The sequence below is a fragment of the Typopeltis vanoorti genome, chromosome 22, assembly GCF_054136105.1.
Source record: "Typopeltis vanoorti isolate ZY-2024b chromosome 22, IOZ_Tvanoo_1.0, whole genome shotgun sequence".
Lineage (NCBI taxonomy): Eukaryota > Metazoa > Arthropoda > Arachnida > Uropygi > Thelyphonidae > Typopeltis > Typopeltis vanoorti.
The window spans coordinates 24,026,520-24,052,115 of NC_143570.1; the positions used below are offsets into that span (position 1 = coordinate 24,026,520).

The 25,596-nt window shown below is 35.0% G+C and overlaps 1 protein-coding gene across 1 annotated transcript in view; it reads left to right on the plus strand.

Annotated features, from left to right (window-relative positions):
* LOC150094221 (uncharacterized) overlaps positions 1 to 19,891 on the plus strand; it is a 59,985-nt gene extending 40,094 nt beyond the window's left edge. The window contains exons 3-4 of the mRNA XM_090411996.1: positions 2,672 to 3,359; positions 18,991 to 19,891. Coding sequence (XP_090268122.1) covers positions 2,814 to 3,359; positions 18,991 to 19,707 — 1,263 coding nt within the window. The 5' untranslated portion in view covers positions 2,672 to 2,813 and the 3' untranslated portion in view covers positions 19,708 to 19,891. The remainder of the gene's footprint in view (positions 1 to 2,671; positions 3,360 to 18,990) is intronic.
* The last annotated feature ends 5,705 nt before the right edge of the window (positions 19,892 to 25,596 follow it).

Consider the following 25,596-nt stretch of genomic DNA (forward strand, 5'->3'; position numbering starts at 1 on the left):
TATTAAATGTCATTCGACGTTGATGTCAAAGTTGTAATTTGCATTATTGAGAAGTAATATACATATTGCAAAAAGTAATTGCGTGTAATGTCCTGTGAGATTCTTCCTTCATCAAAAAACGTGACTTCAGACTACGGAATCTCTGCTTCGAATCACAACTGAAAACTAGGGAATATTGCCAAAGAACCTTTAAGATATTCATTTAATGATTACTGGAAGAAACGAACAAGTTCGATCCGGGCTAACTTACAGAAATTTAATTTAAAAATGCACCGATTTATTTTTGCTCAGGCGCCAGTTAGCTTAGCCCCATCTCTAAGTTTAACCTTAGGCGTAAACTGATTTTTGAAGCTAGAGTTATCTTACTATTCTTTCTTTCTCTCTCTCTCTCTATTCACTAGTATGTTGGAAATGGCATTCAGAAATTTCGCCGAAAACTGTTAATGGAAAGACAGTTCAACAACAATTCATGGAACAGCAAATTAGCCATAAAAATCAATTAATCGAATAGCAATTAACCGAAAGATCAATTGATCGAACAACAATTAACTGGAAAAGCAATCAATCAAATAGCAATTAAGCGAAAGATCGATTGATCGAACAACAATTAGCCGAAAAAATCAATTGATCGAACAACAATTAACCTGAAAAGCAATCAATCGAATAACAATGAACCGAAATGGCAAAGTAACTGAACAACAGTTCATTGAAAAAGCAATTCATCAAACCAATATTAAACAGAAAAGCAATTGATTCGAAATGCAATTCGCCGAAAAATCTACAATTCGTCGAAAAATCTTACTTCATAGAAACAGCAAATCATTGAAGAAAGCAAATAATCGAGAACATTAATTGAAGGGCGGTTTCATTGAAACTGGTTTCTATAAAATCTGAAATCCTCTAAGCGGTATTTAAATAATCGAATATACGTATTATTATAAATTCTTGGAACTCCTATTCTTTAATTAACTGAATTTTTTAATAACTTTTCTAGTTTCAAAGGCAGTTATTTTGTTAAACTTCACAGTTAACATCTCTGTCGATGTAAAAACAATTGTCTCAATGTGCAAACAACTCTCTCGTTTGCTGTGTTCGTATGGCAAACAAACAAAAAAAAAGGGGGGGGGATAAACTATTGAAGGAAAGGGAAAAATCAAGTGATGGTCAAAGTTCACATTTAGTTTCTTGTTGCTAGCATTTGAAATTCAATTTCTCCGGATTATTCAGAATTAATACTTTTGTCGACTAAATCGGCACATCCTATGTAAGACGTAATCAGTTACCATGAATATATAATGAGTGAGTATTTCAATATAATAAGATTTTATAAATATCAAATTACAATGATTTTATTTGTGTATTTTCTTCATATTTTCACCCACACGTAGTGCTGGTGTACTGTAGGTTTTACAATCTCTTGTTTTGGGGAAGGAGTTGATTGTGTGTGTGTGGGGGGGGGGGTTAAAGGATTAGGATTTTCTCAAGAAAACGAACATCTAAAAACATCCGTAATAGGTAAAGAGCTTTTTCCAGTAAAGTTGATTGGATATTGATTTTTATTGAAATACTTCTCTTAGATTCTGTCTCATGACAACAGTCATTATCAATATAAGTTAAAATACCGTACAGTAGGGTGAATCATGCTGAAGTAGTGCGTACACATTACAAAAGATTCTCAAGTAGAACAAATACTGAAGTTGTTAAAATTTTCAGTGTCCGCCTAATCATGCTGTATGCATCTTAGGTAATGTTAGATAATTTTAATGAGAACATTAAATCAACATTTCACAAGAAAATAATTGTATAGGTGATTTATGAAAAGTAATGTATTCAAATTTATCGGTGAATTATTTTTCTTGAATTTACTGTTGAATCGCTTTTATTGAATTTATCGGTGAATCGATTTTATTGAATTTATCGGTGAATCGTTTTTATTGAATTTATTGTTGAATCGTTTTTACTGAATTTATCGGTGAATTATTTTTATTGAATTAATTGTTGAATCGTTTTTATTGAATTTACCGGTGAATTGTTTTTATTGAACAATTGTTGTTCGACGAATTGTTATTCAGCGAATTATCACTCAATGAACTGTCTTTCGACTAAATGCTTTCGACAGTTTTTCATGGAATCGTTGGAAATAGCCGCTCTTCTTCAGCTTACTCAGTCACAATTCTAAATATCTGGAATACGTTAAGCAATCACTTTCTTTCTATACCTAAATTTCATTTTTTGAGTAAAAATACGAAATATGCCATTAAACACCGGTTTATATCCACACATGATTTAAATGTTGAATTTAAATCGGCTATGAGATCTGGAACCGAAACTCTCCCCCCAACACCCGCCACCAGGACGCGAAGAATATTTGTCAGATTTTCACAACTGATGACAGGGTTTTTTCTTCACAGAAACTCGGGTTTTTGATCCCAAAAAAATAGACAACACCAGTCAGAAGAACTCACGCAGTCAATAGACATGATAACACTTGTATATAAATGCTGTTTGGGTATTATGGTAGGAGCAACTAAGACTATGAGGAGTTGCATTCATAGATTTTATTCTAACTAAATTTAACTTATTTTCTTATAGGTTAATGATATTTCTGATAAATCGATAATATTGTATTATTTTATAATTTGTTGTTCTGATTTTATTTTTCATTTTTCAGATCTCAATTAAACAACTTGACTGAAAGAAAGCGTGTCATATTTATATGGGAGAAGCCAACCTAACTCTGGTCTTAGCATCTACATAAAACGCCAAAAAGAAGGAAGAAAGAAAAACAAAACATCTTCACTTAATGGAATAAAATGGATGTTCCTTCTTTGAATGACTCCATTCACTCGAGTCAGAATGACGAGAGCCTCTCCTTTTCGAAATTATGTCCTTTTTTAGAGAGACTGAAGAAATCTATTGTTTCACAGTCAATATCAGATGGCGTCGAAAACGTCAAGAGATACGTAAATACTCCAGAAACTCCAACAGATGAGACTGATATATCCTTAACTTTCGAGGATGACTTCGAAGTATCCGAAATTCCACTTACAAAAGATATTTATGGTTTAGATGAACCCGAAGTTTACTCTTGGCCAGCAGTGTTGAATCATCCCGAAAAAGTTCATTTGCACTTTCTGGATGTTCAAAAGAAACTGCTTTTAGCAAACGAACGTATCAGACGTCTTAATAAACATATAAAAAAACTTGAAAAGGAAAATTCTTTGCTCAAGATTTGGCATGGACGTAAAGAAAAAGAACAGTGTAGTAGAATATTTACGAAGTCTGGATCTTTCGAAACAAGGTCATCAAAACATGCCTGGAATGGAGTAAAAGAGAATCACTCAGACGAAGTTAACCAGGTAAGTAAATACATACGTCTTGCATAATTTGATTAGATGACTTTCACTATATTCGCGTTATTTTAATTAATAGCTTTAGGTCATTCTAAAGTGGTAGATGATTCCGTAGTAATTGTTACTGTCCTTCCTATCTTGAGATGATTCATTTATGAAGCAGTGAAGTTAACTATTAAAACTATTATCTGTTTACTAATTCCAAAAAAAAAAAAAAAATCGTCTTAAAATATTGGTCCACATTTGAAACAGAGCAGTCTTAAATTTTTATCTGGACCATGAGTACCATTGGAGATTCCCTTTGACAGCTTCGGTGTAACAAATATAGCCTCCTTTCGCTACCGACAGATGACTGATGAGGATTTCAATCCTACTAACTAAACAGATGTTTGTAGAACTCATTATACATTTGGAAATTATTATTATATATTTTTTTTAATTTCTTCTCCGTAGCTCAATTGGTATAAACGAGCCCTGTGGTTGGAAAGACCCAGGTTCAATTCCCGTCTATGACGTAAGGAACCTTTATTAGGTCTTTTCAATCAAATGATGGGTTAGCCGGTCTCAACGGAAGGCTTTTTCTCCCGGAAATTCCGTTTTTTTCCGGGAGATTGGCAAATTTTCCCGATTTTTCCCTCGAAATTGGCAAAATGGCCCCGTGAATACAGATCTAAATCCCCCACAAAAAAAAATCTGCCCTTATAGGATGCAGCAAAGGAGTGATGTGCTGACTGCATTCATTCGTCATGATCCCCTAATCAGGGGACTGATTAGGGGTCATGACCACCTTATAGGATGGGTGGGTTGAAGAGAGAGAGAGAGAGTTTATTTTTTTCCAGACTTATGCTTAATGAATAATTAATAGTTATCGGTGATACCAACATGAATTTTGCCAATATAAATAAATAACAACACCTTACAATACCTAGATCTGTTATCCATGTATAACTAATCTAACGTAATGTGTAACACCAGCTGTAACGTCATTTACCAGAGAAGAAATGGGCGGAAATAATATCACATCTTCTTGCATAGATGATATAGACATAGAGGCACTGACAAATAGTTATGCAGCACTAGCCATAAAATGCAAAGCGGCAGACTATTATTTCATACTTGAACAGAATCCTTGTAATGCTCCACATCTGAAAAATAATGCGAAAAAATAATAAACAAAGAAATACTCAACCAGTAAATAAAAAAAAAAGCTGACTGGGAACACATATATACATCACATACAATATGATATACTGTGTATGACACACACACACACACACACACACACAAACGCACATGATATGGGATGCCCAATGAACGTCTCTTACCAGTTGGCTGTTACGGATCTGACCATTGTCTCTATGCAAGACAATGCACCGCGTCATAAGGCTGCTGCTTAACTGCGTAGTTTGTGGACATGAACGTCACCACACTTGACTGGTCTCCACAGATCCCTCCCTGATCTGAACCATATTGAACATCTGCGAGATGAACTGGAGCGTCGGATGAGGTCAAGGGACGTCCGACTCACAACAGTTCAGGACCTCATTACATGCCTGCACGAAGAATGATCCATTGATCGCTGTCTACGCTTGTGGAAAATATGCCCCGTAGGATTGCTGCAGTCATCACGGTGAAAGGAGATCCCACATCTAATTAAGGTGGGGCACCATGGCTGTTCATTCCTCACACTATTGTGTCCCTTAAATTCTTTCTAAGCAGTGTATATGGAAATAGATAAAGAAAATCTGCAATGAAAATTCAAAATACGTAAAAAAGCAAGCCATCCAAGCGAATATAAGATAACATGGAATCTCACCTTACAACGCAAATGAGAAATGCAAAAAGAAACAGCTGTAGAGACAAATTAACCTTCACATAAAATAACATGAAACGCACCTAGTGTCCCATCAACGAGATGCTGTACTGTACTCGTAAATCCACTGCCTTTGAAACCATAAATCACAGGTTTATGAAGAGGTAAAACCTTTCTAACAGCTAAAAAAAAATTACTTTAATCAATACTGTGTAACTCCATCCTGAAACTACAGGAAAGATCCTTCTATTCACCAAGAGCGATTCTTCACTCGGATCACAAGAAAAACAAATATCAGAAGGGAAGCAGAACTTTGGGTAGATAGAAGATATTAAACAACATGCAGCTAGCATGGGTCATACTAAAATTAATCTATATCCAGAATGTTAAAGAGTACCTCCATCATACCTCTGTACAAAAATGGGAAAAGAAATTCAAACAGCAATTACAAACCTATAGATGCACTGCCAGTTATCAACCAAATTATAGAGGGGATCATTCTTGACCAGCTCTCAACATATGCAGAAAAATTTCACATCATTCAAAAAAAAAATACGATTTCCAGAGAATAGAAAACAGCACTATCTTGGATGATTTTATGGGCATAATTAACCCTTAGATAAATACAAATTAATTAGTTATCTTTATTAACTTGACTAAAGCATTTGACACACACTCATACATGAAACTATGTTAGAAAAGTTATAATACCTGGAATAGGTGAGCTGCACACGTGGTTTAGAAATTACAAAACATAAAAACAAATCATCACACGCATCAGACCAACCCACAGTAAAGAGTTACCAGTAATCTATAGAGTCTCACAGGGAGCGGTTCTCTTTCTTTCTAGTTCTCTTCAGCACCTAAATGCATGGTATTAACCCCTCTCACAGGCAATATCTGCCAACATTCATCGGATATGACACATGCATGGTATCTATCCATAACAATGCATAGCCATAGCAAACGTGTTACATTACACAAATCTGGTCACTAACTGACTCACCTAAAACTCCATACACTTAAACTCTGGTAAGACAAAATTAATGATATTCAGAAATCCACTGAGTCAACCCGTTGAAATTAAGTATAAACTGTTTGGCAAGAAGTAAAGTGGACACTCCCATGCGCAAGGTGCATCGTGCCATGTAACGAGGCACGTGTTTGTAGCCGTATAAATTGGAGAAATATGATGCTCCCAATTCAGTGCAACTGTATCCGAATGAAATGGCTGCGAGAAGGGAACTGACGGAGTTTGATAGTGGCATAGTTATTGAAAGCCATGTTGCATGAAGAGACAGGCTTATCTCTTTGGCAAATTGTTGACAAACTGGGCCATCCTCGGTCAAAAATCAGCGATACAATACTGAGATGGAAGCGCAAGAAGTCAACTGCAAGTGCTACCTGCAGTGGACGACCCACCATACTCACCCAATGTGACCTTAGCTTGCTACGAAGGATAATATGTAAAAACCCTTTTCATCGGCCGACACATTGAATGCAGTGTTTCGAGCATCGACTAGAACACGAATCTGCACAAAACATTCAGAACTGAGGCTCATAACATGTATTTTCATGGTTGTCCCGCAATATGCAAACTCACATTACCCGAACCAATATGCAGCGTCGTCTTCATTGGTACAAAGAGCGTGTACAATGGGACGTGGAAGCTTGAACAGCTATGTTGTTGAGCGACGAATCACGCTACTCCCTCTACCAAGCAGATGGACAGGTGTGGATGTTGCGGATGCCTGGTGACCGTCTCTTACTAGAGTGCGTAACCCAAACTATGAAATTCGGAGGTGGCGGTGTGATTGTACGGTCCTATTTTTCCTGGTTTGGCTTCGAACCTCTGTTTGTGGTGCTACGACTATTGAACTCCAAGAGGTATCTGAAGCTCCTAGACTGCATTGTCTAGGAGGAAAGTAAGAAATAAAAGTAAGAAACATTGCATTATGTTTCTTACTTTTTTTTTTTTTTTTGGAGTTTCTGCGGAACTGACCATTCTCTTTCAGCAAGACAATGCATCTTGTCATAAGGCTGCTGCTGTAATTGCGCGGTTTGTGGACATGAACGTCACCACACATGACTCCACAGAGCCCTGATCTCATCCCTATCAAACATCTGTGGGATGAACTGGAGCGTCAGATGAGGTCAAGGGACGTTCGACTCACAACAGTCCAGGACCACATTACATTCCTACAGGAAGAATAGTCCATAATTTCCATCGATCACTATCGTACGCTTGTGGAAAGTATGCTCCATAGGATTGCTGCAGTCATCACAGTAAAATGAGGTCCTACATCTTATTAAGGTGGGGTGCCATGGCTCTTTGTTCCTCATTCTATAGTGTACGTTGACGTCTTTCCAAGCAGTGTATAGCAATCCAATATCCGTCTTTAACATACAGCAGCAAGACCACACCATCACTCAGGTTGAAATAATACGATACCTTGGAATTTACCTTGATGTAGATATGAAATGGAATAACCACATAAATCATCTGCAAAACAAACTTCGGACAATAGCCAGCAAGCTCTATACATTAAAAGACTGTTTCTATATACATAAAAACACTAATATACAAAACACTATGAGAAAACATATTAAGACACGCTATAACATCGTATGTATTATGTGAGGACTATAAACTAAAGAGATTAAGATCATTACAGTATAAAATGACAAACCTGATCTTGTGACATGATACCAGTTTTATCCGCACTGAACGATAGAACATAAACGGCTAACAGCAAAACACTTATGTCCCTATGCAGCTATGCTAAAATATTACTTTGATTTGATATCACCTACAGAATAACCAGAACCACATATCGTATAATAACATCTAAGACAACTAATTATATCGCGTAAAAATATAATAATCGCTATGGAAAAGCCAGCTAGTTCTTCCACGTTCCATATATGCTAAACAAACTACCTTTTGAAAACAGCAATTACAAATTAGAGTATCTAAAAATGACTTTAAGGGCTTACCATGAGCGAGAAATACTTTACATTACTTACAGACGATGAGATACACTATACTATTTCGAGCTTTCCAGTTCAGTAACCTATCATTGAATTGCTAGGTGTGGGTGTAGTTTTCTTATCCTACTGAAGTAGTGTAGCGTATATCGAATCTATTAAGAGTCGGCCTATTTCTAATACTTCAACAAACCAATTAACAATAACTAACCAGTATCATCCTCACATAAGCTTAATACAGTCTTTAAGGGCGCAGTCTGATACATTACACATCATCCGGGATCAATATAAATAAATAAAATTCATGTATTGCAACTACAGTATTGTAAATACATGTAACATGAAAATGAATAACACTTTAGTACAAAATCTGTAAAAATAGGATTTCATTTAAAATCTATTGTACATACGCACACATATATTAGTTATATCTACAATATAATGGAATGTAAATAATATTTAGGTTACATACAGTCATCCCTCGACTTACGTCCGTTCGAGTTACGTCCTTTCGAAGATACGTCCGTGATCCAATAAAGGAATAAATAACATTTTCGTCTATACTTCCGAACAAAGACGCACGCGACCGTAAGGTAAAGCATGCACAGTAGCAACAGCGCTTCCAGCGGCAACCTCCCTCAGAAGTCGCCACGTGTCTTCAACAGTTCCTCTGCTGATTTTGTGTTTGAGAAATGGGTTATTTGTGTATTTATCGTTAAATATTTCGCGATGTTTTGCGCAACATGCCCCTACACGCCCAATCAAAAAACATAGTGAAGAATCACAGAAAAAGAGGCGAGCAGTTGATCATGAAACGAAGTTGCAAGTTATAAAGCAAAATGAAGCTGGTAAGCGCGTGAATGTGATCGCACATGACTTCGGATGTCTCATTCTACAGAGACGATGGATAAAATCGTAGAGGCTGTGAAAGGATCTGCTTCCGTTAAATCGACGATAGTGACGAATTATTCTCCTGTTTTGTAGTGGCAGTAACACACAGTACAGTTTTATAATAAGGTTTAAAAATGAAAATGACAGTATACTTATTACGGTTAAGTCCCTAACCCCTATAACTCTGTTGATTTAATCTATCGACTTACGTCCGACTCGACTTACGTCCTGCCGGATGGAACAGAACCCGGACGTAAGTCGAGGGATGACTGTATATGTTTACACATGATATATGTACATCCACAACTATCAGTGGAATCTTGGTTGAATAAAGCAGTGCTTCCCAAACTTATGGATGTAAAGGCTCCTTTGGAAAAATTAAAATATTTCACGGCCCCCATCGAAACAAAAATCGTAATACAGACACATATTATTATAACATTTATTCTATTTATATTCAATACAAAACATACACAGCGAATATTGCAAAAATCAAATGCAAATATGACATTTTTAGCATCTTACATGCACATTTATGACACATTATCTTATATTTTTATATAGATAGATATTATCTATCTTATTAGTCTTAAAACATTTTAAATTTGTTTTCATTATTTCACGGCCCCTGAACAAAACTAACGCCCCCCCCCAAGGGGGCCGCGGCCCGCAGTTTGGGAAGCGCTTGAATGAAGCATTAAACAACGGTAGATTACGTGCTCGAAATGGGCACCTTGTCCTTCAAGACAGATTTTGTAGCTCATGCGAAGGTTCTGTCATCTTGGAGAACAAAGGTTGGGACATCTGCTGGACATGTCGTGTAATTTTATCCCTTAATTCATCAAGATATGAACGCCGCTCATGGTGGAATACCCATTCCTTCAACAAACCCCAAACGAAGGCATCAAGTGATGTGAGATCAGGAGAATGTGAAGTCCGGGGATTCTGTAAACCTCGAAATGAGCCTCTTCCCTGGGATCAACGTTGGAACTTCTTGATTAAGGCAATGATGACACTATTGCTTGGGACACACTTACCGAAACGACGAACAGATTGCCCACAAACATGTCGTAGGCTGGACCATTTGCTCTACTAAGTCCGTATGAACGAGAATAATGCTCAACAATAAACGTCTTTTCTTCCAACGTCGACACCTTTTGTTACAGCTGAATGTCATTGCGTAGAATCTACGCCGTAGACTCTACACGTGCTCTTTTATTGATGTACATGCAGTTGAACGGCATATCATAGCGCGCGTACTGAAATGGGCGTCGAAGTTCGGTACTGTGTGTGTGTGTGTGTGTGTGTGTGTGTGTGTGTGTGTGTGTGTGTGTGTGTGTGTGTGTGTGTGTGTGTGTGTGTGCGTGTGCGTGTGTGCGTGCGTGTGTGTGTGTGTGCGTGTGCGTGTGTGTGTGCGTGTGTGTGTGTAGTGTAAATATATGTATATGATTATATACATATATTCTCCATATGCTGTATATATATCTATATAGGAGTGTGTGTGTAAATATGTATATGTAAAAATCAATATGTAACAAGAGACTGCACTCCCCTCCCCCCACGCATTTTCGTCATACAGGTTGACTGTCCTTATTTACACTCAGACTACTTCCTTTTCTTTATTTGTATATAGCGCCAGGAACACTAAATGATAAACAAAGAGCTATCGATCACCTATATTATTATTATTATTATTCCTGATACCTCCAAGGAGTCCGAAGACTCATCGCGGGAGGACACCTACAGCTGTCTCAACTACTACACCGAACCTCTGCTACGAATCATCTCCATCAACGCCATCTACCGGCCACTACAACTAGTATTTTTTGTCTGTAAATTGCGTGTGTTCTGAAGGGCCGAATTGTCTGTATGCGGGATGAAAAACCCGAGTTTCCGGGAGAAAAAACCCTGCTACCTCCGTATGAGATCGGCTAACTCACCTTCGATTGAAATCGTGCAGATAAAGATTCCTCCCGTCGCGACGAGAATCGAACTTAGGCCTATTCCAAATAAAATATAATCTGTTAACATTCGCGATGTTAAAAATGTCAATAAATAACAAAATCAGCATGTGCCCAGTGCTTATTAACCATCATTCATTTATTGCCTTTTTTATAATAATTCCTTAATTTTGACAATGACAGCAACATGTACAATGCAATTATTTATTAATTACTTATTTACTGTACAGGAATCAACGAAACCAATTGATATAATCACTAATATAATGTCTATACCCCTGTAGCTCAGTTGGCACCTTTTTACCTACACACACACACACACACACACACACACACACACACACACACACACACACACACACACACACACACATGCTTGGGCAGCGTTCGTGTCTTTTAAGTAGTCCATACTAAGGCAACTCGGGGATGCCGAGGATTGTATTCTCGTAAGCTCTCAGATGAACTTACAAAACTTTCATAGATTTTACAAACATTCGGCTTTGAAATAATGTTGGATTTAATATCCACTTTGCCTATGTAAAAAAAACGATGATTTTTTTTGTTTGTTCCCACAATGTCTTGATAGAGTGATCGTGTATTAAATGCATCTGTTTCATTTAACATTCCATTCAAGTAACAGAACTCTTAACAGCCAATGTGGGAAATTGACAGTCTGTCCTTTGATTTTATCAGCAATTATTCCTGTTATAGCCAAGGTCTTATCTGCAGTCGGAACTTGTTTTTCAGAATTCTAAGCTGTTTCTGTTCCATTTCCATATTTTGGAAATCCTGTTTGCTTTTGATGATGCGAAAATCTTGACCGATCCGTATATACATGTTTCAATTCTTATTTCAAAGTGTGTTGGGCGCACATTATTTCTGCTTAACTGACGATATGCAAAGTAAAAACGTATCTAAATATCCAGGAAAAACAAAAAAAAAATAAAATTTTCATCGGTTTTAATACTTAGTACTTTCAGGTTTTAAGCAGTGTATTTAGTTTCATTTGGAGGCCATTCTTTTCTTATTTAGTTTCATTTGGAGGCCATTCTTTTCTTATTTAGTTTTAAGTGGCTTCTTTTATCTATGAATGCCATCAGAAACTTTCAGATAGATGAGAAAGCATTTTAAGCCCCAACTTCGCATACATCTACGCATCGTTTTTTGTATAGCATTTAACTCTATGAAATGAAATTTGGTCAGTTAAAATATTATTTAATATTTTTTCTTTAAAAGGATTAAATCATAGTTTAATTTTCTTTAAATCTTATTATTTAATTATGTCTTGAATATTATTTAATCTTTAAACAAAATTTCAAGAAATACTGTTACGTTTTCAATTAATAATAATATTACTTGATATAGTATTAACAATCTAGTAATAAATACTTATCCATTTGTTCCTACATTATTACCTGAAAACATATCATAAATGCTGCATATTTTAAACTTACCATAATTTGTTGAGATCATACTCAACAGATGACTCTGTTTTTTACATAGAGTGCTGGATAAAGGCAATGCCTATATTATGTATTGTTGAACTTTGCAAGAGCATTTGACAGGACCCCAAATGGTGGGCTAAGTAAAGTGGAACGAATGAGGATGATATAGGGTTGGTGAGATGGATAGGACGATGGTTATCAGACAGACAAAAAAAAATTAGTGCATGGTCGAGTAGGATCAAAGACAAACAGGCGACCAATGGTGTGCCACAAGGTTCTGTTTGGATCATTGTTTTAATCTCTTTATTAATGATTTTGGAGATAATTTAATGATTAATATTCAGTTGTTTGCTAATGATCACTGCGGAACTGCAGCACCCCCAATTTTTCTCGATATAAAAAAAAAAAAAATCAACTAACGCCTTTTTATTCCTGTATACGGGGAGTAGGCGAGGCCATTAAGCCCTATCTAACTTTTGGAGACTGAGTGAGCAGTTCAATCTCCACTAGTACCAATCAGAGATAGATGGCCCAAGGCTATCACTAATTAAGCGGTACTCAGTGAAGAGAGACGGCTCCAATGTGCCGCCATCTCATGGTCCCTAACCCTAACACAATATATTTAATGTCTGAAATAATGTGGGTTCTACGGTCGATTTTCTTGAGTTTACAGGACGAAAAACCCGAGTTTCCGGGAGGATAAACCTGCTTGCCCGTGCCAGAGATCAACTAACTCGGGAACCGGTCGAAAAAAGGCTTAGAAAAATTTCCTCTAGTCGCCGACTAGACTCGAAACCAAGTCTTCCTTCGTGCGGCCAAGCGCCGTGGTTGGCAAACGCCACATCCACTGAGCTACACAGGCTCCCTCGATATAAAAATATATTTATTAATTTATTTATATTTGCTTGTAATATTTAATTTTATCATCAACAATCCTATATAATTCTCTTATTTTGTATAAAAAATAATAAAAATCCATCTTGTAGCATTTAGGAGGGCGAAGGACGTCATATTGCTACGCGCTCAAGCATATACACGTAAGATGCCAGCTATTAGCGTAATGCGGCACTGTCCGTCGCGCAGTTCCACTGTTGTTTATATGCAGTTTGCGCCAATAGTAGAGTGTTCGTAATGCTTATCGTGTTTATCCCGTCTCTATAGATATTTGGACATTACAATTAAAGGATTTAATTGTAATGTCCTATTAATTTTGAATTATACCAAATTGCATAATTTTTTTGATAATAACAATATTGTTTCATGTTTAATTTTTTTTTTTTAATTTTTACCATAATTTTGATATTTTATCCAAACACTATATTTCGAAAGTTGCAGCACCTCCACGATTTCAAGCCACGAGCCTCCACTGTAAATAAATAAATGAAAACTCATAGAAATGCAGTAGAGTCTCGATTATCAGACTTTCTTTTACCCGACATTCCTGCTTCGCGACGCAAGTTCTTTCAAGCCCAAGTCTCATCTTAAGCTATTTACAATGTAGAGATAGCGCGCATTTGAGCTACGCCGCCCTCTACCATTGTTTTTGTTTCTCTCAGTCTGTCGCATTTCGCTTACAGGCGTAACCTGTTTGTTCGTCTCCTGTAGTAATTATACATGCCATGTTAGTGATATTATCTTTCTTTCTTTAAAAAAAAAAAAAAAGTTAAAAGTGAAGAAAAGTGGTTCTTTCAATTGAATCTTTAAAAAGACTAGAAAAAATCGAGTAAATGCAAAGAAATTCCAGTTTTTCAATGAAGTTTTATTCCTTCAATAGAAACATTTTTGAAATCGTTAAGCTTACCAAGTAAAGCAGTTCTTGATAATACGCCAACACACCCTGATAATGACGAATTGAAAGTGGTGATATTAGCGTAATCTTTCTTCCTCCTAACGTCACCTCATTGTATCATCCAGTGGAACAGAGCATGTGCTTGAAGCATTAAAAAAATAAATATCGGTGTAAGCGTTTACCTACGCTTGCATATGCGATGGACAATTGGAAATGGTATGCTAAAGAAAAGTGAACCTTGTTATGTACTGGATTGTACAATCATGGGACGAGATTGAACCCCAAAACCTGGAAAAATCATGGAAAAAGTTACTTTCTGAAGATGAAAAATGATTCAAGAAAATGGTGAAAATCTGCTACCTTTGTTGCCAGAAATTCCAGGCTGTGAGAAAGCAAATGATGATGATGATAATCAAGAATTCATGTAGAAAGACGAGCAACAAGAAGTGACTGACTATGACATAATTGCTATGGCGAATGGAAATGAGAATGAAGATGTTGAAGGAAATGACACTCGTATTACACAAAACAGAGAAAATGAGTCATAGTGAAGAGATGAAGGTCCTAACACTGTCTTATGTAGAACAAGAGGAAGCAACTGCTACTGACGTCATGTTATTGATACGCTTGGTGCGACTTCACTGCAAGAAAAAGAAATTAAACAGGAAAACAAACTATAATCACTGTTTTTTTTTTTTAAATAGACTTTTCCGTTGACCATATTGTATATTGATGCATTTGTTGTAATTTTTGTACAACGTTTGTATTTTTTATAGTTGCATAATGATTATTGTATTAATAAACAATATTTCAAACTTATGCTGGTCCGTTCAATTTGCGTTTCTTTTATCCTACATCCCTCATTTCAGTATTATCCGACCACCTGTCAGTCCAGGTTAATAGGAACTCTACTGCTGTATACTACACGGCAAATTAAAGGACCAACGCAGTTAGAGACAACTACACAGGCACTCGCCATAGTGGTGACAATATTAAATAAGAGAAATTTTTCTTTTTATTCCTACGTTTTTTTTTTCTCATCACAACAAAATGGCAAACTGATCGACATTCCAACAGTATCAGGGGACTCATTCTGTACCAATAGAACAACCCCATACCTTGACATCACCTCCAGAACCTTGAGTTATGTTAACAAGGCAAGCCGGATTCATTGCTTCATGAGACTTTGCAAACTCTCTGCCTACCATCGGTATAGAACACGATGTACCGTGACTCGTCAGACCACATGACTTTTTTTCCAGTCTTCCAATGTCCGGTCGCGGTGTTCCTGACACCATTGTAGACGAACTTTCCGGTTATTCACAGAAATCTCCGTACATGCATGCGACTGCCAATACCGATCTTTTTCAATTCCCTGCGCATAGTTCGGTGACATTGGGTCTGGAACAGCCTCCATTAAATGCTTCGGTCAATTGCTACACACAAGGAGTTCTGTTTTGTGGAATTATTTTTCCATTCATTAAACACCCAAGGTATTTTACCATTTTGAGAAACAGTCAGCGCTGCTGTTTTCAAAATCGTGGCTCCAGCCAGGCAGGCAGCCTTTTATTGAACTCCGAAAGATCCTTTGTTTATCTCATTGCGATCAATAGTATTGACGATTACTGACCAGTCTTCTGCAGCATTCTTAAATAGCTCTTTAGAACATGTAGTGACGCATTGACTAAATAGTTTGCATATACGCTGCGTAAATGACGTTTACGTTATATCTCCATAAAGGTCTAATTCGGTGGCCGGTATGTGTATGTCGTAACTAAGAAATAAATGCAATATCTATAATCCGAGGTGTCTAAAACAAAAATACTTTTCCTACTTCATTTGGTTCCTTTTACTCTGAACAAGTACTAAGGTATTTTACAAAGATTGGTAATATACAATTAGAAAGCAAATAGACAAAAAAAAAAAAAAATGTTTATCGGAATTACAAAAGAAATTAAAAAAATAAAATAAAATATAAAAAACTTCCAGTAATAAGTTATTGCTTTCGATACCATTCTCATCAGTCTTGTTTAATATTTGTCACTGTATCAGCATCCCTCTTTCCGACTATTTCATGTCTCAACAGTATGGATAGGCCATACGAAAATCTTAAGGTCTGTACTACAGACAAGCAGGTGAAATGAATAGCAGAGTTCTATTCGCAACTGATAACATTCCGAACAGGGTTTTTTTTTTGTTTGTTTGTTTTTTGTTTTGAGGGTGGAGATGTGACATTTTATGAGGAGAAAGAGGTACATCTAAGACGATATTACAACGAAACCATGGTATCTCCTTAGAAAAATTCGGAGTTATTCAAATTAGGAACGTTCCATATTAACCTATTTCAAAATTAGAATAATACGTATTTAAAAAATGCATAAAGTACATATTATGGGTATTTATCTATCATTGTTCCTTCTTATTTATGTTTTGACATTTTATTATTTGTTTAAGTTTACACGTCCAGAGGAAAGGGGGGGTAGGAAGAATTTAAAGACACTTTTCTATTATATTTGTCTAATTTTTTGACCAATGGTTAAAAAAAAAATATAATCAAAGAATGTACCGCCTACGTTGAATAATAATAAAAGCAGTGCGTCATTATCTCCGTGAGCTCGCGAGCTACAACGACCCATCGGAAACTATCGCAGAAACTATGTCTGGTATGTCACACGAGATTGTTAATTTATTCGTGCGTAAAGTTCTATATTTGGGATTGCAAAACAAAAGAAGCGAGATTGTATATAGCGAAGCGTTCTTAAGTCTTTGGCGTAAAAAAGAAGAATTCCATTACCAAAAAAAAAAAAAAAAAATTCTTTATACACGAAAGGTTTTTTAATCGATGTCAATGGTTGCGTGTTGTCCGCATTCTCATAACATATTTTTTTTCCCCTAAATGTGTCAACTACATTAATAACAGCCCCAAGCCTGTAATCCCCTGGTATTTGAGTGAAACATCTGCCATTTTTAAGCGTTATCCTCAGCACATAAACTTCAAAAACAGAAGCCTCCATAGCTAATTTGTGTGAATTGTCAGTATTTATTTTTAATCCATCAGACAATACAGAAGGACTTTAAGTCCATATTTCAAGTCTTTTTCAATTATTCTAAATTCTCCGAAGTGTTTGAACTGAAGTTCATATATTTACTGCTTGTATTCACTACTATGGAATGAAAACTAGTCTTCCCGGCTTGTCGAAAACTTTAAAAAGAGTCAGATTACCATTGGAGAATATAACGATATAACTACTAATTAGCATAACATTTAACTCTGTATTAGCAAGTACGGTCTCCTGTTGTATTGTTAACTTTGAGTCAGCAATATGGCTGGCTGTATTGATAGATTTGATTTGTTTGTGATAGGCTGTTGTTCTTGGTATTTGCCACTGCATTTACAATCTTCTTTTGATTATTTGGTCATGCTGTGTTTCGCAGTTTGTATATTCAAAAGGATCCAAAGGATGGAGGGATAATTACTCCTAAATTATTTTCAGCTGTTTTTATAATAACAGTATGAGCGCATTTACGTTTTAAGTTCAATTCCAGTGTAAGGAATTAATAAACGTTTGTTTGTGACGTAATTTCACGACTGGCTACTTTTTTTTTTTTTTTTATGTGAATCCCACCCAAGAAAGGCTGCTAGTTCCCTAGAGATGGGCTAAATGAACCTTTAGCCCATCTATGGTACTACTGTTGATTTCGATATTATTATTATTATTATTATTATTATTATTATTATTATTATTATTATTATTATTATTATGTGACCTATTCTACTGATTTAATTTTCGATAGCCATTCTCTAGGATGGATGGATTTTTCCATTTCATAATACTTAAGGAATGCAAAATAGCCTATAACGATTGTCGTCTCACTCCCGAAGATTGTCGGATTTCTTTCTTCGTGAAATTCGGGGTTTTTCTTCCCTCAACCCAGAAAGATATACCAAAGAAAGCATGCATTACACTTTCCTCATAGTCTAGTTCCTTCGGCTGTAATTCCAAAACTATAATAGTCTTTAACAAGTATTATTGTAATGACATATCCCTAATTTCTCTTAACTCCTTTTCAGCGACTTGCACTAACAATCTGCAATGAAAAAAAAAAAAAAAAAAACAGTTTAATAACTAGATTTAATTTAATACATTAATAAATTCATAAGTTATTAGAGTGATAATTGGCACAAACATTGTGTGTACAAAATGAATACTCCGTATATCGTACTCCACTTATCTCTATTCCATTCTAGTTTTGTTAATCTGAGATTTTGAACTCTTCTAATGCCTTTTTCATTCCTTAGGGAGAGTAAGTGGCGCTCAATTAGTCTTAAAATTTTGGAAATTGGTGGATATCTGCACTCACTTTTCAATCTTTCACAGTTAAGTGCATTTCTGCAACGTGTTACACGTAAGGCGATGTGCGTGTACCTAAATGCTGTTTTATTTATTTTACTGTATATAGCCGCAGGCTCGCTTTCGCATGTACATGTATATGGGGTATTTTAAAACTGTAAAAAAAAACAAAAAACTTTTTTTTTTTGTCATAATCTTTTTTTTTGTCACCACGAGGCTACTTGTGTATATATATTATATAATATATTATACTGTATATATATAAAAATTGCATTTTTAAAATAAGTTAGTTTTAAATAAACTCATTTCGTAAATTGTTTTAAGAACGTCCTGCAGTTTTTCTTCACGCACTTTTTTTTTTTTTCTAAGTCTCATAGATATCTTTTTTTTTCTTACAGATATCAAGCTTCGCAAAACAACAAAACATGTCTGGAAAAATGGGCGAATATCCTCCAGAGAAAAAAGAACAGGAAACGCTATCCTTCCCGATATTCAGTTGCCACGAATCCGATAGCAAATACATGCCTTGTTGTTCGTCAATGAGAACACTTGTCGTTCTCGAAAAAAAAATTGACACTTCTCTGTGTGAAGTGAACGACCTGTTAGTTTCCGGTGATATCGTTGATTACAGTGGTGAACGTGACATTAGCAACCCGATAGAAAGTATTACGAGTGAAACAAGCCACTCAAGCAGAAAATTTGACATACTATTCAATACAGTTAAGGAAATAGTTAATAAAAACAGGACATACGCTGAACTGATCCGAAACATGGAAGAGGATATGAAACGAGTAATAAATACCATGCAAGATATTAATGTACACACCGATAATAAACTCTTTGCTGTAACAAAAGCTTTGCGAGTGCACGAAAACGAAATGGAAAAGGTTAAAGATGAGGTGAACTTCTTAGAAAGTCGTTTGAATTCGCACAAGGAGAGAAGGAAGAAGACAGAGAAGGACATTATGTTACGAGAACTGAAAGACCAAAATGCTACGTTATTACAGGAAATAAAGGAATTAGAAGAAATGAACGAAGCATTGAAAGAGAAGATTGAAGTCAATGAAAAATTGTTACAAATGATTGCAAACGATCCTATGAATTGTCAAGTATGAATATAATTACAGTAAACAGGAATTGAGAGTAAAAGCTGGTCAAACGTTGATATAAAGAAATAGTCCAAAGGAAAAGTTCAATATTTATAGAGGCGAGAAATCCTTGGAGTGGATTCGCATTGATTCAGAACCCTTCCCCACCATCCCATTTCATAATCAAGATTTATTGCTGACAATTTTAAATTTTTTTTTAAACAGAAATGCCCTGCGATATTAAGATACAGGTATGAATTATCATTAGTAAAACAAGATTGTATTACTTCTTTTGCTGCCCTAACTCGTATCACCCAATCTAAAGATAACAATAACAACACATTTTCATAAAATATCTTTTCCAAAGGTTTAACGGTTCATTAATATTATTATTGTTAGTGAATCAGGCCATAACGTAATTTAAAAATAAAATACCGCGTGTTGAATCAGAATAATTGTAATTTAAAATGTCTTTTTAAAAGAAAATACAATAGCACGGTAAACTCTCGAATCCAGAATCAGAAAAGATAATAATAATTAATAATTAGAATTAAAATTCGGTACTGCAGCATAGTTACAAAAAAAGTTCTAGATGTCGCTAGTTACAATCTTTCAAAACCTGCATACGCGTGAAAGAGTGTAATTCGCCTAATGCGTTTTGAAATGTACTTATTGTTTTTTTTTGTTTTTTTTAAGATATCTTTATTTATATGCCTAGTATACTCATATTAGAAGGCGTTCAATAACTAGAATTTAAATAAATGAAACGTAAAAGTACACTTTATTTCATACTATATATTTTTGTTTATATTTCCATTTTCACAGCGTTTTCTTCGTTATCGCGCTTTTATGGTAACTGTTCTTCCCTTTAAAATGGCATGTTAAAATGACTTGCTTCCTTTTTCGTCATTTTAACAATCTAGACTAAGTTTCAGTTTGCATTCTATCTTCCTATGTCTGTTTCTTCGTCCCTTTGATTTGTAATTCATCTTCTCGAGTTGGATATGCTTTCATTTGTAATTCGTTTGTTGATTATTGATGGTTTTAATGTTCCATTTACTTTAGAAAATTTATTTTATTCGAATCGTAATCGTAAGTTATTTTATGTCCCATATGATCAAAATAATAACTATAGTTATTATAGTTGGGAAGACTTAGATTTGAATATAGCTATTATAGCTATTATATTTGGAAAGACTTGGATTTGAATTCCTATCAAGAATCGAAAAAACTTTTACTATGCCTCCTAAGCTAAATCAGCCATTCTATGTCAATGATGGTGGTGGCATATTTCTCCCATTCCGAAGAACATTGGGCTTTATATTTCCGATAGACATCACACACTGATGCCTCGCTCCAGTGATGGATTAAGATCTTTGGTAGGGGATGGGATTCTATTCGCTGAGGAATTTGATTGAGAAAATATTTTGTTTCTTATTTCAAAAACACAAAAATGAGTCTCACAAACTCACTTTCTGAATATCTGAGGCAGAAGATTTTTGTATTGAAACTAAAGAAAAATGTAGGGAAGTGGTTTCCTAATCTTAGGGATTCCTAGGCGCGTGCTTAAATAAGTCCAACACACGCAGCTTTAGATCCTGGATCAAAATAGTTGATCACAGTCACTACATTGTTAGATCTGCCACATGAGAAATAGGACTAGAAATAAAAATACAACGTATGCTTTGCAGCTAATGATCAACTCCAGATAACTATGCTCATCTAGGTTATGTTATGCAACTGACTACAGTCTTCAGAAACCAAGAATTTTCGAAAATCAGAAGTTCAATCGCATGCTGAGAAAGAAGTTCTGCCATATCTGATTGTACTATCCTGTTATTAGTTTGCAAGTAAGCTGATAAAACTACTCCTTAGAACGAGGTTTCTTGTTTAAGATAAAGACTTTGATCTCGGCGATAAAATATGGGGACTATCCTAAATGGGACGCCATTGTGTTTTTGTATGACGCTCCCTCTGCTCATAGGACTAAATCATTAGTCTTAGATTTTCTTTTCCTCTTTCTTCTACGCCAAAATTCTACAATAGATTAATGTACTGTATTAGACACAAGTATGCGTATGATAAAAGGATTTTTTTTTTTAAAAAAAAGTTCACTTCAAAATATGAATGAATGACATCACTTTGTAAAGTGACCCATTCATTCAGGAGTTTAGCAGTTTTCCAATTTATATCTTAGTACGTTTAGTGTTAATTATGTAAAACAAAGCTTACCATTTCGAAGCACTGCATTTAATTTCGGTCATTTTTAAAATGGTCTCATTTAAACAAAAAAAAAAAAATGAAAATGGCTTAACAGTTTTTAAAGTAACCGATTATATGAAGATTTTTGTCATAATTAAATATTTATTATTATTTTTTTTGTATTTTCTTTCAAATTTTAAGGAATAGCGTGATCTTTTGCGTGATATGCACTGACGAACTATAAACTACACGTTTATTTACCACATAATGTGTAATAAACAATGCTCGGTTTTATCATGATACTGTTTACGCATCAAAAACAAATTTGTAATTGTAATCAGTTATTCTTTTGTTTTTGAATCAGGAAAAAAGTATCCTGATTAAGAGTTTTTCCTTCTGTATGAATACAGTTTCATAACTATTTTATGTATTACTATTTTTCTGTGACAAAAGTTACTATGTAATTATATTCATATTCGCGAAGTCATAGAAAAAACTGCCTATAATGATCTAGTCAATTGAACAACGAAATTTTGAACTACATTTGTACAAGATGCAACAAACAATCCACTACCTCATTTTCGTACTTAAATAAATCGGTTTCCAAAAAATATTTCGAACACCTATTTGGATGTTTTTATTTTATTTATTTGATACGGATGTTTATTTTATTTTTTATATCAGTTAGAACATCAGCATTACTAATTTTCATATCTCAAAACCATCACACATACTACTACATTATAGATAACATAAAACATTACGTCATCAGTAGAATGGGCATGAAAATACGTTTTTGTCTCTCATGAAATCCATTAATAAATCATTCCAATATGTAAGGTAACAAAAATACTCCAAACAACTCCTTCTGATTCTGCATGAGCATGTTACATTTGAGTTTATAAATCCTTTCAATCGGAATAAACAAGATTACTCAAATCCCAACAGTGATATGCAAAAAAGAGCTGCGCAATTGCTTCTTTTTGAATATTTTGTTTTATTTTTTTAAGTCTCGTATGCGTATACTGTGAAGAACTCACGTGTTATGTAAATATGAATTTTCCTAGCGTTTATAAAGAGCAGATGTGGTTTATAATATACCACACTCGCACTCTGGAATTTACAAACTAAGACTGTTTTGAAAGATCTCACAACCGGTACATTTAAGTTTATATGAAAACTTGAATGTATATTATGGATAACTGGAACCAGCCATAATCAAAATTACTGAAACCCCCCCCCTTTGGTTTTTCCCCTTTTCGTGTTCCCAATGATAGTTATCCCCAGTACGATGTTATATCAACTGTTAAGTTAAAATTTTGCGGTCCACCTCTTTATTTGCATAAATGTGCGATAATATATCAACGAAATTAAAAAAAAAAAAAAAAAAACGTATTTAGCTCTTTATCAACGATGTTAATCCCTATCCCCTGAAATTTCTCTCAAGACATACGTCTCTGCTTTGCAAAGTGATGATAAAAAAAATTTAAAAAAAAGTCCCTACTTGACCCATACGATAGTGTCTCTCAGCCTTTTTTTGTAATAGCCTGGGTCGAATTCAGAGTTGTAATCCGTGTTAACCTTATCGTCCACTTAAAATGTCCATACTGCCCTATCCAAGGTCGGTTGCTACTTTATTTAGAAACCACTCAACACCTTGTTAAGGGAGTTTCTATCCCCCATCCGAAGGTCGTTAGTCAATATCTGAATGATGTGTACTTTCCAGTGGTCTAAGTAGTTACACGGAGTGATACATAAACCTAGAATTTTTTTTTTTTTTTTTCCAGGGGCGGCTCATGCATAGGCACTACGGAGCTGCAGCAGCCCAAATTTTTCTCGATATATAAATATATTTATTAATTTATTTATATTTGCTTGTAATATTTAATTTTATCATCAACAATCCTATACAATTCTCTTATTTTGTATTAAAAATAATAAAAAATCCATCTTGTAGCACTTAGGAGGGCGAAGGACACTACCAGCAGTGTTATATTGCTACGCGCGCAAGCATATGTACGTCATGGTGATACGCGATCTATTAGCGTAATGGACTAATACGCTAATAGGACTAATGCACTGTCCGTCGCGCAGTTCCACTGTTGTTTATATGCTGTTTGCGCCAGTAGTAGAATATTCGTAGTGCTTGTCGTGTTTACTCCGTCTCTTTAAATATTTGGACATTACAATTAAAAGATTTAATTGTAATGTCCAAAAATTGTAAATCCATTCCTTTAATTACAATTAAAGGAATGAATTTACTAAAGAAATTTATTTTATTAATTTTATTAAAAATTTTATTTTTAAGTAATTTTGAATTATACGAAACTGTATAATTTTATCGATAATAAACAATATTTTTTCATGCTTAATTTTTGTTTTAATTTTTATCATAATTTTGATATTTTATCCAAACACGTATACACTGTACTTACAGTGTGTATGTATATTTCGAAAGTGGCAGCACCCCCACGATTTCAAGCCACGACCCGCCACGACCCGCCACTGTGTATTACGCTGATTGACTTCACTATAAGATACTAATGAAATCAAGAATCTAAAGTTGAGAATAAATAAGTTATTGGGAGTTTTAGATCATCGGACTTAAATAAATATAAAATACACATGTACGTTAAGATGCAACATGATGGAATATAAGGCGCAAGTTATACATTATTATTAGAGGTAACAGGAATGCATTGATAATGTACGTGTAGAGAAAGTATTCTTTATTAGAACATGATTCGTCCACATCTGAACCATTGTGTTCAGACCTAGTAGTTTGAGTTTCGAGAGATGATGAAGTGGCGAAGAAGGTGTAGTAGTGGATAACATCAGCGCTGTGAAGTGGCAGCTATGAGGACAGATTAATGAAATATGAGTACAAGGTTTATAAATAGGCAGTAAAGAGAAGTGAATTGATGTCGATATATAATTAGTAAGAATTTTACAGGGTAGACAGGAGAGGTTTTAAAAATATAGCAGGAAAAGAGAGAAATTGAGTTTAAGGAGATAACTATTGTTTAAGTTTAAGGAAATACTTCTTTTCGTTTATAAATTGGAAATTTATGGCAATTAATGATATCTGCGCTTGCTCCGTAAACTCCATAAACAAAATAATATCGAGATCCACTGGTCCCCATGTGGGGACGAGTCTTTTTTTGCAAGTCTCGTTATCCAAGAAGGATAGCATGCCCATTCCCAGTAGGCTGTGACTTAGAATACCTTAGTACATGGTTGTTTGCAGATATCTTTAGATGGGAGATGAATTTCATTGTCTATGTGAAACCACACACTGTTTATCGGAAACTCTAAGTTACACGAAAAAAAAAAATTTCCATGTTTGCCCTTTCTAGAGCACACTTTGGAAGATTTAACCTTTAGGCCACTTACGGTACTAATACATTATGGGCTATCAGTTGTTCATGGATGACATTCACATAAAAAATGCTGCATTAGTTCGGTATATTTCTCTGTAACGCAGATTTCTATAATTAGATTACATTTACATGTGTGTAATTCAAACGAGTTTAACCTTAACCTGCTTACTAGTATTAAGTTTATTCAGATCCTAGAATGTGTCACAATGAAGTAGCAAAGAAAAGTTGTTCCTGAAAAAAAAAGAACTTATCCCTATGAAGAATATTTACAATGAAACTTTCAATGAAGTTTCTTCTTGTCACACCATAACTCAAGAAGTAACCATTCCATCCT